The sequence below is a fragment of the Coturnix japonica genome, chromosome 4, assembly GCF_001577835.2.
Source record: "Coturnix japonica isolate 7356 chromosome 4, Coturnix japonica 2.1, whole genome shotgun sequence".
Classification (NCBI taxonomy): domain Eukaryota; kingdom Metazoa; phylum Chordata; class Aves; order Galliformes; family Phasianidae; genus Coturnix; species Coturnix japonica.
Genome location: NC_029519.1, coordinates 72,032,937 through 72,046,794, shown reverse-complemented (window position 1 = coordinate 72,046,794; position 13,858 = coordinate 72,032,937). Strand labels below are relative to the sequence as shown.

General features: G+C 34.0%; 1 protein-coding gene across 14 annotated transcripts in view; it reads left to right on the top strand.

Annotated features, from left to right (window-relative positions):
* JAKMIP1 (janus kinase and microtubule interacting protein 1) overlaps positions 1-13,858 on the top strand; it is a 126,059-nt gene that overhangs the window by 82,474 nt on the left and 29,727 nt on the right. For 13 of the 14 annotated variants that reach the window (XM_032444139.1, XM_032444135.1, XM_032444147.1 and 10 more), the window contains 6 exons: positions 143-202; positions 5,769-5,897; positions 7,119-7,247; positions 8,334-8,417; positions 11,537-11,599; positions 12,777-12,875. In XM_032444139.1, the coding sequence (XP_032300030.1) occupies positions 143-202; positions 5,769-5,897; positions 7,119-7,247; positions 8,334-8,417; positions 11,537-11,599; positions 12,777-12,875 (564 nt within the window). Of the gene's footprint in view, positions 1-142; positions 203-5,768; positions 5,898-7,118; positions 7,248-8,333; positions 8,418-11,536; positions 11,600-12,776; positions 13,156-13,858 lie in introns of those variants that run through there. The other variant, XM_032444148.1, reaches the window with a different exon arrangement.

Genomic DNA, 13,858 nt, shown 5'->3' with positions numbered 1-13,858 from the left:
CAACATGGTGTATTCTGAGAGGCTAAAGACATTGTCTTTGTGTTGGCTTTACCTCAGCTCTTAAGAAACTTGTTAAATTTCTTTGTGTTAAACATACCTAAGTACATATATATTTCAGAAGAAATCTCCACTTTTCTTCTAGGAAAGGGAACGACTATTGCGATCCAAAAAGCAGAAGAAGAAAATTCTGAAGCCTCAAAAGGTGAGCAAACCTTCATTGTCTACACATTCTGGTAGCTGTGAATAGCAGATGTTTCAAATACTACCCGAAATTAGAACTCTACTTAAATTAATGGTAAAATTTCATATAATTCTCCTGTTTTCTCTTGTAATTGTTTATTAACTTTTTCTAAGGATAGCGTAGGAGCTCTAAGGTTTGCACTGTGTTTAAACTTGTTTACAATGCATAAAAAATCACATTTTTAGCCAATGTGGCCTAAATATTCAAGTTGCTCAAGGTCTACATGATATAATGATTTGAAGTGTAATTTACAGAAAATACACCCCTTTAAAGTATTTGCAGAAAGTTACTGCTTAATCTCGACTGAAAACTTTAGCTCATACTATGGGTGAAATGATATTTCTGTAGATAAAAATAGAACAAAATGTATAACTATTTTTCTCCAGTAACTACTTTGCTTGAGGGTGCAGAGGGAAAAAAATAGGATTCAGATATTGAATGTTTTGTTTCAGACTGCCTTCAGTGCAGTAATGTGTTTAAAGTAATTGGTTTTGCTGAATACTGTTTTATTTTTGCAAAGCTGAACATTAACAGCCTGGAGCATGTGAGGGGAGGAGAATGGGATAGGAGAAAATGGAAGAGTGGAGAGGTTGTTATCAGGTATATGAAAGCATACAGTGCATGCTTTTCTAAATGGGTATTACATTAGTTGTTAGAGTTCAGAACTGTGTACTTCTGATGACCTCCAGGTGGTGCATTTTTATAGCTCTGCATTCTGTTTCTTCAAATGAGACTTCTAATAGTGATGTGACTTTGTCACATGAAGAAAATAAAATTCAGGCAAGTTGATAAATCTTGCGTATCTTCTACTTTTACATGATGTAACACTGATTGAGGCCAAATGATTTTGTAGTAATTTGAACTATTTTTGCTTGTTGTACTGTACCCAGAAGTTTGTCTGTTGTGAGCAGTTTTAAGAGAGGACTTTATATATACAATAGGTTGCTCCAAAAGTAATACCTCCCATCTTATTATGTTGGCACAAAGTGTCAGAGGCAGATGGTGGTATGGCAGTAAAGGGTGGATTTTCCCACCAGTATTCCATTACATTTTGTTGCCGTGTGACAGATGGCAGAAGAGGGGCAGTGTGACAGAATGGCACCTGATACAGAAGCATGGATGAATCAAAGTGTGGAACTGAATTCTTTCACGTGTATAAATTAATTAGGTGCTGTTGAATACTATGTGTGATTTTGGTATTGATGACTGCTTTTATTTGAAGACAGAACTACAAAGCACAGTTTTGAAGGACGTTAAAATAAGCCAGGCACAGCTAATCAGTCATTACATCTTAGCATTAAATCATGTAACTGTTTGCTCTTTTGCTTTAGAATTTACAATCAAATTGTTATTCCTCACTCTTTGATTCTCCATAGAAATATATTGTTACAGCTGCAGTTGAGATTTTAATAGAAGTAAAAATAAATCTCCAAAACCTATAAAATCCACCACCAACAAAAAAACCAGCCCTTCTTCTCTATGATCCCAAACACCCTAAAGTCCAACTGTCTTCATTCCCTTTGCTCATTGAGGCTATTACCAAATAGCCATATTCTCGTAGATGCATTTTAACATTCCAGCTCTTGTTTTTGTTAATCATTGTTATAAGCCAAAGAAATTTTGTTACATTATTATTAAAAAGGGGCAGTATAGCTTGAATCTACATAGGCAAATATATTGGAAATCTTTATCATTTAAAATCTTCTCAGAGTTCTCCTGCAGAATGTTCTTTGTCTTAGTTGTACCTGAATAGATTTTTAGTTTAGCAGGAATTTCAAGAAGTTATCTTAGGTCAGGAGTTTCTCCTTTTTTCCTCGCAGATCACATTTTATGAAGGGAGAATCAAAATGGCTTGAGAGTCTAGTTAGGTGCTAAATTAAGAAAGATAAATCAAAATCCTCAAGGCTATGTAAATTTCCTGGTCTTTTTTTACTTACTAAATCTATGTAGAACAGACTACTCATCCAGACGTCCAGTGGGGATTATACCATCTCAATTTTTACATCCTGTGTCAGAAATTGAGTTGAAAATTGTAAAATTCATCAAATCAAATGCTATGTTAGAAGACACTAACAGTGATGAGATACAGAAATCTCACTTTGAGAGTACCTTACGGAGCAGTAATGTTTTGATTGTTCTCCTCTGGATGCAGGTACCTAAACAGGCTATGTGAGTTTGTCTTGAAAATATCTACTTCTCTCAAAGGACTATAAATGTAGTCTAGGATGAGTTACTTTCTGTAGGAATACGAACAGTTCAAGTTTACTTCATTTTATGATCTGTGTGAGATTTTTACATCCTACAGATGATAACCTATATATAACAGTAGAAGAAGTTATGTCTGTATCTGTTCTTCCAACCACTCAGAAGGAGAAATAATTGATGTATATCTTTGGCTTTGCTTTTCTGAGATTTGTTAAATGTAAAGTTATCATTACCACCAGTGAATCACCAGGTGTGGCTATTGGAGTTGGATCTGTTTCCAGAGCTGTGGCTATCCTTGATAATGTGGAAAAGGAAATAACTGATGACAATTAAGATTCATGACGCCAGCCAAATAAACTTACATCAGAATGTTTAGAAGGTTCATTTTTTCTTCTAATAACTAGGAACTAAGTGTACAGGTGGGGTATTATGAAGGCACTGGCACAAGCTGCCCAGAGAATCTGTGGATACCCCACCCTTTGAGGTGATTAAAGACAGGTTGGATGAGACTTCTTGAAACCCAGTCTAGTGGTTGGCAACACTGAACATGGCAGGGGATTGAAACTGAATAGCCTTTAAGCTTCCTTCCAACCCAAGCCACTCCATGGTTCTCTTTAATTCTTGCACTGCTGCAGTTTTTCCTGAAAGGGTACTCTTAAAATCTAGCTTCCTTAATTTCCATGATACTCTGGTCAGATAATGTCCAGTACATGGACATTTCTATTACAAGTATTTTCCTAGCAGCTATTCCTGTTAGGTAGAACAAAATCCATGTCATACCTTTGTTGGTCTCTAAGATTTGTGTGAATGACCTGCCAAAGCTAATCCAATAGCCTTTGTAGACCTATTGTGTCTAAATAATGTTTGTTCAGCTGCAAAGCTTTTGAAAGTACTGAGGATTTAAATATTTTATTTTACAATTAGGTGTAAAATAAATGTTATTTCTGGGGAACCATAAGTACACTAGATTACTGCTGTTAGTATAGCTTTAACTGAGATCTCTTGCAATTACCAAGGGACATAGGCGTCCATAGGAGAACCTTGGCAACCAGCTCAGGTGTCCCTGAGGAAAGGAGGAGCTCAGTGGGATGGGACTTTACAGCCTCTGTTCATCTCAAGGTGTTTAGAGGAGTGAGTAATAAAATGATTGCATATATTCAAGTACTGGAGGGTATTTTTCTCTGAAGTGAAGAAGACTAAGAAAATAGAGGTTTATTTCTTTTTTTAGTTAATGTGTCATTTGTTAGGAGAAAATCATACCAGGTGTGAATCTTCTTTTCCTTCACTTTTCAAGGTGCAGTTTTTTTCTAGTGCGGTGTTTTGGTGTTTTTTTTGTTTGTTTTGTTTGAGGTTTGTTTCCTATCTATGTTTTCCTTGCCTCCCACAGCCCTGTTCTCGAATTGATATAATCAAGGAAATCTGGAAAGTGTTGATTTTTGTTTGTTTGTTTTGCACCCATAGAATGGAATTCTATGATTTCATTATTGATGATGTTATGCTGTTGAAAAAGAAAGCATTATTGCTCGGTTTCTTTGGAAACTGCAAGTCTCTACAGACTTGCTTTTTTACTTAAACTATAAAAAACAAACTGTACTTGCAATAGGGAAAGGCTTGCACAGAGGTGTGATGGAGTTCATATTTCTTGTTTTATATTTTTCTTTTTTTATCTGCCTCTGTGCTTTGGTGTGCCTGTATTTTTCTGGCTGCCAAGAAATGACATATAAGCACGAAGGTAAGAAGTTACTGATTAGTTCCTCTGATTGCCTTGCAGGGAAATTCTTCCTGGGTAATTTTCATCATGTTAGATTAATTTATTAAAAAATTGGTTATTCGATCATGAAGTAAAACTGCTTTCGGAACCCAGAAATCAGATTACCATTAAAAATGTGAGACTATCTTGTAATATACATATTATAAGTTCTATGTCTTGCTCTGTGACATTCTAAACTTTTATGTTTACTAGAACTGTGCTTCAATGGGAGCCTTAATATTTGAGTTACGAAGGCCTAATGCATATTTTTACCTCAAAGTTATGTGAGGGAATTGATATAAATTCACGTTCAAGATACTTTCTCTCAAATATGTGATAGAAGTCAGAGAAAATTAGAATTCAAATAAGAATTCTTCAGCAATAGATTTGACTTTTCTCAGTTATGATTTAGAAGTAACAATTGAATATACAAATCAATATAAAATCATCATTTGTTGAGAACTTTTCTGCCTCTTAAGGAAAGCTTGAATAAATCTTCAATGGAAACCATGTATTTACCAAAACCCAGTGAGTATTGTACATGGGCACATATTCTTTTCAAGAGTCATTGTGCTTCAACTCTTAAACTGCATGTGAAATCTGCCTAGATGGCATTGTCACAGGTACCTCTGGCAGTTTTGCTAGGGTCGTAGCACTAGGACTGCAGTGATTTCTATAGGACAGAGAGAGCAATAATGGGCCTTCATAGGGTTTTAATACAACATCTGCACTCCTTTTCCTGTGAATATACCCAACAGTAATGCTAGTGAATTAGTAGCTTACAAAAATAAGATTGGTTTCTAAAGAATGTTCTAAAGCTTTTGGACACCTGTATAGCATCAGGTTTATCTGTATATCTGTGAATGGATATACCGATTTGGAGAAGATGTGACTTCTTTATTGAGTGCAAAGTATCCCTTCTGGGTCTTTTGGTAAAATCAGTTAGTTTATAAGTCAGTTTGAATTATATTTTTAATTATTATATGGTAGTCTCATCTCAAGGAAAGCAACTGCTTAGGACATGGCTTTGAGACTGACTTCAGTAGTGTGAGTGGGATCGGCTGTATGTGAAACAATTACGGAGCTCTTCAGCTAACAAATGATAGAAATTAGACCTGGTAGGCCATGGTAACCTGGTGAGGTGGACTGTGGAAGACCAGAGCTTCCGGCCATAAGTGCAGTGTGTGTGTAAATACAGGCACCAACGTATCCCTTCTAGCTTACTTCTACGTTACATCTGAATAGATACTGCAGTCACAGTATCTATTCACAGATAGATACTAGATATCTATCCACAGATTCACAGAGGATCTTGTGAATCAGATCTTTATGACTTCAGTAAATAGTATTAATGTTTGTACTAAAGCATTACTTTACCAACAGTTTCCCATTACTATTTGGAGTTCTACCTAAGCAAATGATGATGGAAAGGTAACTAATTCAATAGAACGAGAGTTGATTCAGGGGCTGGTTTTCCTCCTGGGTGGTCAGAGAATACCTTGACTGATGTTTATTGGGTCATTGGGGTTTTCTAATTGTTTTGCTAATAACTGAGGAAAACTAACTTTTCAGAGGCATGTTGTGGAGACATTTTTTGGATTTGATGAAGAATCCTTAGATTCAGAAACATCTTCTGTAACTTCATATAACACAGATAAAACAGACAGGACACCAGCAACACCAGAGGAAGATTTGGAAGATGTAAGTAGCAGATGATTTGTTCTTAACTTCTACTGAAATTGGCACAGAGTATAAGAGCAACCATTTATGAACTATTGTGCCACAAGAACAGAAAGATTTGTATGTAAAAGATTTGGCAGAGAATTTTTTCGTTTCATTTCAATTTTAAACCCCACAGTCACTGTAATAAAATAAGATTCTACCTGATAGATTTAGTCGATACTGAGCTGAGAAACAAAGCATATTGCTTTGCCAAAAGCCAATAGTTACTAGACTTTAGTTTGCCTTTTGACTTTATAATTTGTTAGACGGTTTTGATACAACCATGGTTTTTTTTTGTTGTTGTTTTTTTTTGTTTTTTTCCTGCTTTCAAGATACTGAGAGAAGCTTTTGCAGTTCATTAAGGCTTAAGTGATTATAGCGAGTAAATATCCACTATCATGTTTTGTCTGAGCTCTGACAATGCTGCAGTTGGCCTACTTCAGAAGATTGCAAGGCTGAGGACAAAGAGTGAATTAAATACTCTCTTTCATCTTTCTATCCTGTTTGCTAACTTATGACTCACTTTATTCACTTGTAGCTTGTTCCCCTTTTTTCTAGTTTTAATATCTAATAATATTTTAATCTCTTTTCCTTGTAGCCTGACTTCCAGGAGCAAAAATTAATTAAGTGACTTTTCTTGCCCTCAGCATTATAGAAAAAATCTTGAAATTTTTTATATCAGTTGTTTAAAATTCTAAGCAATTTAAGACATTAATATTAATTGTAAAAAAAGTAATAAAATAGCATCTTAATGTTTTTGAGGTGTAACTACCATGGTAGTGTGCTTGTGTTGGTAAAATGCTTTACGCTGCTGTGGTAGAGACAAAGAGTAATGCAGTGCTGGACTGCATGACAAGTAGGATTTATACCTTGTGGCGCTGGAGTTGATGAAGAAAAGTGATGAACTCAACCATTTCCCCTCATGGTTTCTCAGTCAGTTTCTTGCCATTTCGATGTATTAATTATTGCTTTATATGGCAGTTGACACTGTCCTGCAATTGTAAGGTAAACGTAGCTGCTGAGCTCTGTGTTTTTAAACCATCTTTCCTTTCATTTCTACTCATGTCATTTTTCTTAAAGCTTTCTTGAAGTTTGAGACTCTGAAGAGTTGTATTGCTTGTTGTGAGTGTCTATATACAAAAATATTATATGTGTTTCTGGTTATGTACACAAAAACACCTCTTTTTCCTCTTCACTAAGACCACGCCGAAAGAAGAAGCTGAACTAAGATTCTGCCAGCTAACAAGAGAATATCAAGCTTTGCAAAGAGCATACGCATTGCTTCAAGAACAAGTTGGTGGAACCCTGGATGCAGAAAGAGAAGCAAGGGTAATTGTTTTAATTGCAATTTCTTTTATCTCTGAAATATTTGAAAAAGCTGAAAAAAAATTGAGTAGCAGGATATAGTAGCATTATTGCAGCTACTGTTAAATTATGATTTCAGAGGCACTGATATACTTGAAAATTCTGAGAGACCATTGCATATTTCCTCTACTTTCATGGGAAGGAAAGTGATATGAATATTTTTGCTATAGCTTTTTAAGATTATCTTTTGCAAAATGAGCAAAACCACGACATTGTTCCTTCTTGTTAATGACATTTTTTAGGGTGTTTCAGAAGGTAGCTTTTTGCATGGTTAATTTTGCAGGGCCCACTCTTCTGGTGTGATGAATGTTTCCTGCTGCTTTTGCATGAGGCTTAAGGTAAACAACAAGGACTTGAAGATGCAGAAGGAAATCCTTATGGGAATTTATGAACTGCTTAAGTGAAAAAGTAGCTGAAGTTGGATAGGAAGAATAATTGTAGTAGCTCAAGGATCCTTGGTTACTAAGAATTTCCAGAGATCTTTTCTACATCTTTTGTTTATTTACTTGTGTGATTCAGTCCCTTTTAGGACATCTCTGAACACTGTGGGTAGATGGTTTAGGAAGTGAATAGAAAGACGAAAATGCAGTGGTATATGCCATTAAAGAGATAAATGCATTATTTTGGGTCAATATGCTTTATTTTTATATAGCTCTTGAAACTGTTTAATTGTTAGGAACTTATTAAGTCCTCACTACAATTCTGTCTTGCACTTTTTTCCCCACTGTTTTTCACTTTTTTTCATGAATAGCTTCCAATGAAGAACTCTTTCAATTCCTAACATGATTTTTTTTTCTGAGAAGAGCTTGATCACAGGATATGTATAGACTGGAGATGACATAGTCAAGGAATGAAAACTTGAACAGATGGCTTTAAATATTTTTTTAACATAAACTCAAAAGCATTTATTTTAATGAGAAGCATTAAACGCTGATTAGATGATCCAAAAGACAGTCCATTTGATTCTGCATGTGATTAAATATACATGTCTATTTAGATGTGTGTCTGTGTATGTATATACTTAATAATACAATTTTCTTTTTTCTTCAGACTCGTGAACAACTGCAAGCTGACCTTCTTCGATGTCAGGCAAAAATTGAGGACCTGGAGAAAGCTCTAATTGAGAAAGGCCAGGTAAAAGCCTCTCTTAATGTCCTCTACAACATCATTTTCTCTCTTGTATGCAGTGGTGCCCTTGCCATCTTCATTGCTTGCTGGTGTGTTAGTGTGTCTGATGCAGTTTAATTACAACTCTGACAGTGGATTATTTAAAGGAAAGTGTTTTGTATGCTAACCACCAAAGATTCCTTTTCTAACACAGAATGCACTCAGTGTAATACAGAAATATCCACATATATGCGCATTCTAAATTCTGCTCCTACCGTCATTCAGTGCAGTTTTCTCTCTTTTCTGTTTGTCTTTGCTATAAATTCCAACAAGATGAGCATTCTGTATCATCTTAGAATATTTTGGTGTGTAACACAGGAAAACTTGAAGAAAAAAAAAATCCAACTTCCCTATAATCTGGAACAATAAGCTGCTGGGTGTATCTGGAAGCCACTTACTGTGTAAACTCTTTGGAGCTTCAGTTCCTGGGGGACAAAACTGCTTTCAAATTGCCATAACATCACACAGAGTAAAATTAGGATTCTGTATACCTTGTAAATAACTGCAAAGATCTGGCTATTGATGCACATTTAATAATATCTAGTATATTCAGTAAGATTGATAAGACAGTGAATGGTGGATTTAAAAGATATTTGGTTGCATAAGTGCTGGAACACACTGAGAAAATTGAATGTTATTTTATCATTTCTTTAGTGTTTAAAATAACAATTTAATATTGCAGGTAGCATATGGCAACAAAATTCGGTGTATTTTTCTGTAGATACACAATTTGAAGACTAATAATCCTAAGGCACCAAATAAAATCAACCTACAAATTAGGTCAGCTTAATGATATTGAAATTTTTTAAAGTTTCTATATAGTTCAAATTTTGATGTAAGAAAACTTTCTGTTAGTTTCTGTATAAATTTGAATGCTTGGGAACTATATTTAAATTGAGGATAAAATCTGATAAAAATTGTTTATGCTCACTTCCACACCAACTGCAATTTGCTTAGTAAATTTTATGCAAGTAAAATATTACTAAAGTAAAGAATATGTTATCAATCTAAAAATGATGACTTGCTGAGGTTTTGGAAGAATAATTGGAACTGAAAACCTCATGAGGTGCTGACATTTTCATGTGTTGATGATGATGGTCATGAAGGGAAATTGCTGTGTAATTGAAAATAATAACAAAATAATTGACTATTTCAGTGTGAAATGTAAGCAGTATGTGTGTAAATACAAGTGAAAATCGATATACATGCAAGAAATTACTTCTGTGACTTTTGTTTCTGGAATGGCAAAATGAAAAATATATATCTGGAAATTAGAACTTAGGTAGTTTATTATGTTATGGGACTCAACAATACTTACAACGTTTTTTTCTCATAGTAATCCTGAGAAAGTGAAAGGGATGTGATAAGGAGCAATACAATAGTATCCCTATTGGGTTAATTTGTACACTGAGCAATAGATTTTCACAGAAGTTGTCACAGTGTCTTCCTGAGATCTGAAGAACCTACTTAGTTTTCCTAATCTGTTAGTCCTTATGTTCAACAAAATAAATGATTGTGATAATAAACTGACTTCTTTGTGCCCTATGTCATTTTTTTTTAAATTACTTTGTCATCTAGGAGGTTGTAATAATGCTGACTATTTGATAATACTTGTGAAATGTTTGTTTGGAGAGCCAGCCCATAACATATTTTCATAAGAGAAGCAATGAATTAAAAGGCCCTAGTGAGTTTTCCCAGGATATTTTAGTCTGATATTACAACTGTAGGAAACAAAAGCTGAAAAGACTTTAAGAGCTCTCTTGATATCAGATTAAAAAAAATTAATAATAAAAAATTATGAAATCTTCTATTTTAAAAATAATTTGAATCTTGACTTTTTTTTTTTTCTTTACTTTTATTTCAAAAATTCTTGACAAATACATTTTTCAGTGCCAATCTTAGCTCAGTTTTCTTGGTATGTCGCCTTTAACTCCATAATGAAAGAAATTCTTCTTTGCATGGAAGTTAAAATGTGCTGGCCCATACTTTTTTGCAAAGGGGAAAAGGAATAAAGCCAGTAGAGTATGAAACTATTGTTCACAGTCAGTAGAAAAAAAAACCAGCTTTAAACTTAAAAAAAGAAAGTGGGTTAAATATAGTCTTAATTTTTTCTTTTAGTTGACCTTTCAATGCTATTTATAGGGCCTGGATAGCGTGATTTCATTATTTTCTGCTGCAGAATCAATGTGCAAAAACCTTGCTGACAGAAAGTATCAGCCATAATACTTTGGGAAAACATTTGGATTTTAAACAAGTTGTCTTTTTATACCTAGAAAATAATATCATAAAGCACAATGAGCTAGGTTGTGCAAATACTTTTTTCTATAGAGTGAGTAGAATGAATTTGGATGTCAAAATCCATGAAGTCTGAATATCCAATTTTGTTTTCATAACCTGGGATATTTGATGAGGTCTCTTTAAGGAAAAGAAAAACATAAAAACAAAGATCAGCTTTGGAGCAAATGATCAAATAGAAACACAGTTTTCAATTGGAGAATATCTTATTTCATCACCCTTCCTCCATTGTCTTAAATTGGCCTTCATAAACACTGTGTGCTAACCTGATTCTCACGCCTCTAGCAGAGGGCAGTTGCCTGTATATCTCTGAAACTTCTTATTTCATTTATTTTGTGTAATAATTTTTTTTTTCCCTCTTTCTCCATTTGGATTTATACTAAAAAACTCAAAAACAGATGATTTTGCAAGAAAGTTCCAAGCTTCTTGTAGTGGAAAATAAATAGTTTTCAGTTAAGCTAAGTTGAGTAAATAAATGTTTTTTAAATGACAGGATATCATATATATGTGTTTGCCCACAGTTTCTGTATGTAAACCTTTTAAAGTAAATAGTGGGATGGAACAAATTAGGAAATGGGAGACTAAGCTTCAGAAAAACAAAAATGAACTTTTATTGTTTCTATAGATCTCATTTTTATTTATCTTTGAAATACTTACAATTACTTTATTCTTTGATGAGTGATCATTTCCTTACATGAGTGTGCATTGGTCTGGAATTTTCTGATTGTAGTTATTTGTCTTGTTCAACAAAATATTTATAACCTTTTAAATTCTATTCTTTTTATTCATAGGATTCAAAATGGGTAGAAGAGAAGCAGTTGCTAATCAGAACAAATCAGGAGTTACTAGAGAAGGTATACGTTCAGCATCTGACTATTTATTTATTTATTTATTTTACAATTTCTGTGTTTTATCATCAAATGAATGGCAAAAGGAAATGAATGTACATAGTATGGGGATGTCAACATAAAAAATTGCATTATTTAATTCTCTCAAGAAAGAGAAATTCTGATTTTCTTCAATTAAACTGCTATTATACTTACGAATTCTTTGGGAATGGAAACTGCTCTTTACTGTGGTACATGTTGTATGTGTACATGTAGCCCAGAGTAGAACCCACTGTGTCTGATCCTTCCAGTTTCTGTCAAAATGTAACCATGGCAATATGAAATGCTTGAATTTTACTAAACAGTTACACAAAGATTCCTATTGCCAGGACCATTCAAACTAGAATTCTGAAATTTGTTGTAGGCTACTATGCCTTTTACTGTCTGAAATATTCAAAGCTAAACATCCTCATTGTCTTTCCAAATGTAGATGGAAATATTAGCTGGTAGTTAGAATGTAACAATTATTTTTGTTCTTAGTAAATGTAGAACAATATTAATACAATAGGAACAATATGAAGTGCATGAATGAGAGCAACTACAGCTGGACTTGATATGTCCAGATGCTTACATGGCTAAGTATCTGCAGCATCACAATCTGCTATATCACATTCAGGTGCTCCTCTTCTGTTCAGTTTTATGTAACTAAAAAGATTACCCAATTAAGTAGATCAAATGTTATATTTGACATAATGAAGAGTCAATTTTGAATTCCTATTTTATCGTTGCTAGTGTCGCAAAGCAGAAATCTGGAAATTTAATAATCATTTAAAAAAAAGATAGAAACAAAAAAACCACATTAAGATGTTGTTTTCACAAAGACAGTTAGAACAGTCTGTCCAAAGTTAATCAGTTTTATTCACGTGATTTTAAAAGAAAGCTCGTATTTCTTCACTTGTTTAGATGTAATATTCATACAACATTTCATACTGGCTTCCAGAATACCATTCTAAGAGATCACGGACTTCTTCTGCCAGTTCTCACAGATATTTCCAGATGTGATATTTCTTCTTTATGTCCAAGGCAATGTCCAACATCTAATGAGAAACTGAAGTAACAGTTTTGCCTTAAACCCTGATCCATAACTCCATATAATTCTTTTTCAGTTATTTACAGGATATTAGATGTTGTGTTTTTCTCACAGATTTACAGAATGGAACAAGAAGAGAATCAGCTGAAGAATGAGATGCAAGATGCAAAAGACCAGAATGAGCTGTTAGAATTCAGAGTGCTAGAGCTTGAAGTAAGAGATTCTCTCTGTTGCAAACTCTCAAATGGAGCAGAAATTATGTTTGAACCCAAGCTGAAATTCCTGTAAAGATTACTGATGTCTGGTGCATGTTTAAGGGAAATCACTTAGGTATATATTTTTTAAATGTTGTATCTTGGGATAATGAGATTGATACCACTGCCTTAATATGTTTTGGAGAGAGTACTCACTAATGTTTATGAAGATGTAATATAGCTAATATATATTGAATATAGATTGTTTTACATCTAATAAAATATATTGTTTTGCACTATTTTGCCTTTTTTATTTGTTTCATTTCCATAACTACTCCCTTCCTGCATGTCAAATCACTTGGTATGTATACTACAGCCTCAGTTGGCATTGCTTCAATTAACACACCTTCTCACATCTTGCATGCAATGAAATCTAAAGATCTGACACATCCATCACATCAATATATAATTGCTTTTAATCACACTGATTTAAGATTGACAGCAGTAGTATGAAGTAAAATAGTATCAAAAGAACAAAATGATAGTAGCTTTGAAATATTTTTCTTACCTGAAATATATTTTCTGATAGTATAAAATGGTCATGGGATGAAAATAATTTTCACCACTCATAGGAAGTCTAATAAACCTCTAAGAAAGTCAGTGTTAGTGGTGAAGCACAAGTACAATTTGTGGAAGTGGGAAGTTGCCCATAGCAAACTTCTTTAATGAATTCTGTGAAATAACTGTGAAATTATTTTTGTGAATAACAATTTGAACATGTAGCCGCTGATCACATCCAAAAGCAATTGTTTTCGTTGCCTTGTAAATGAGGCCCGTCTAAAATTTAGAAAGAGTAAACAGCTCATGTGAAATGCAGTCACATGGTCACACAGTCTGATAACACGTAGTTCAATCTCAGGGATCATCAGCCTTCTTAACACCGTCTTGAATTATCTCTCCAGGAAGACTCTCAGTGTCACTCCTCCATAATTTTCATCACGC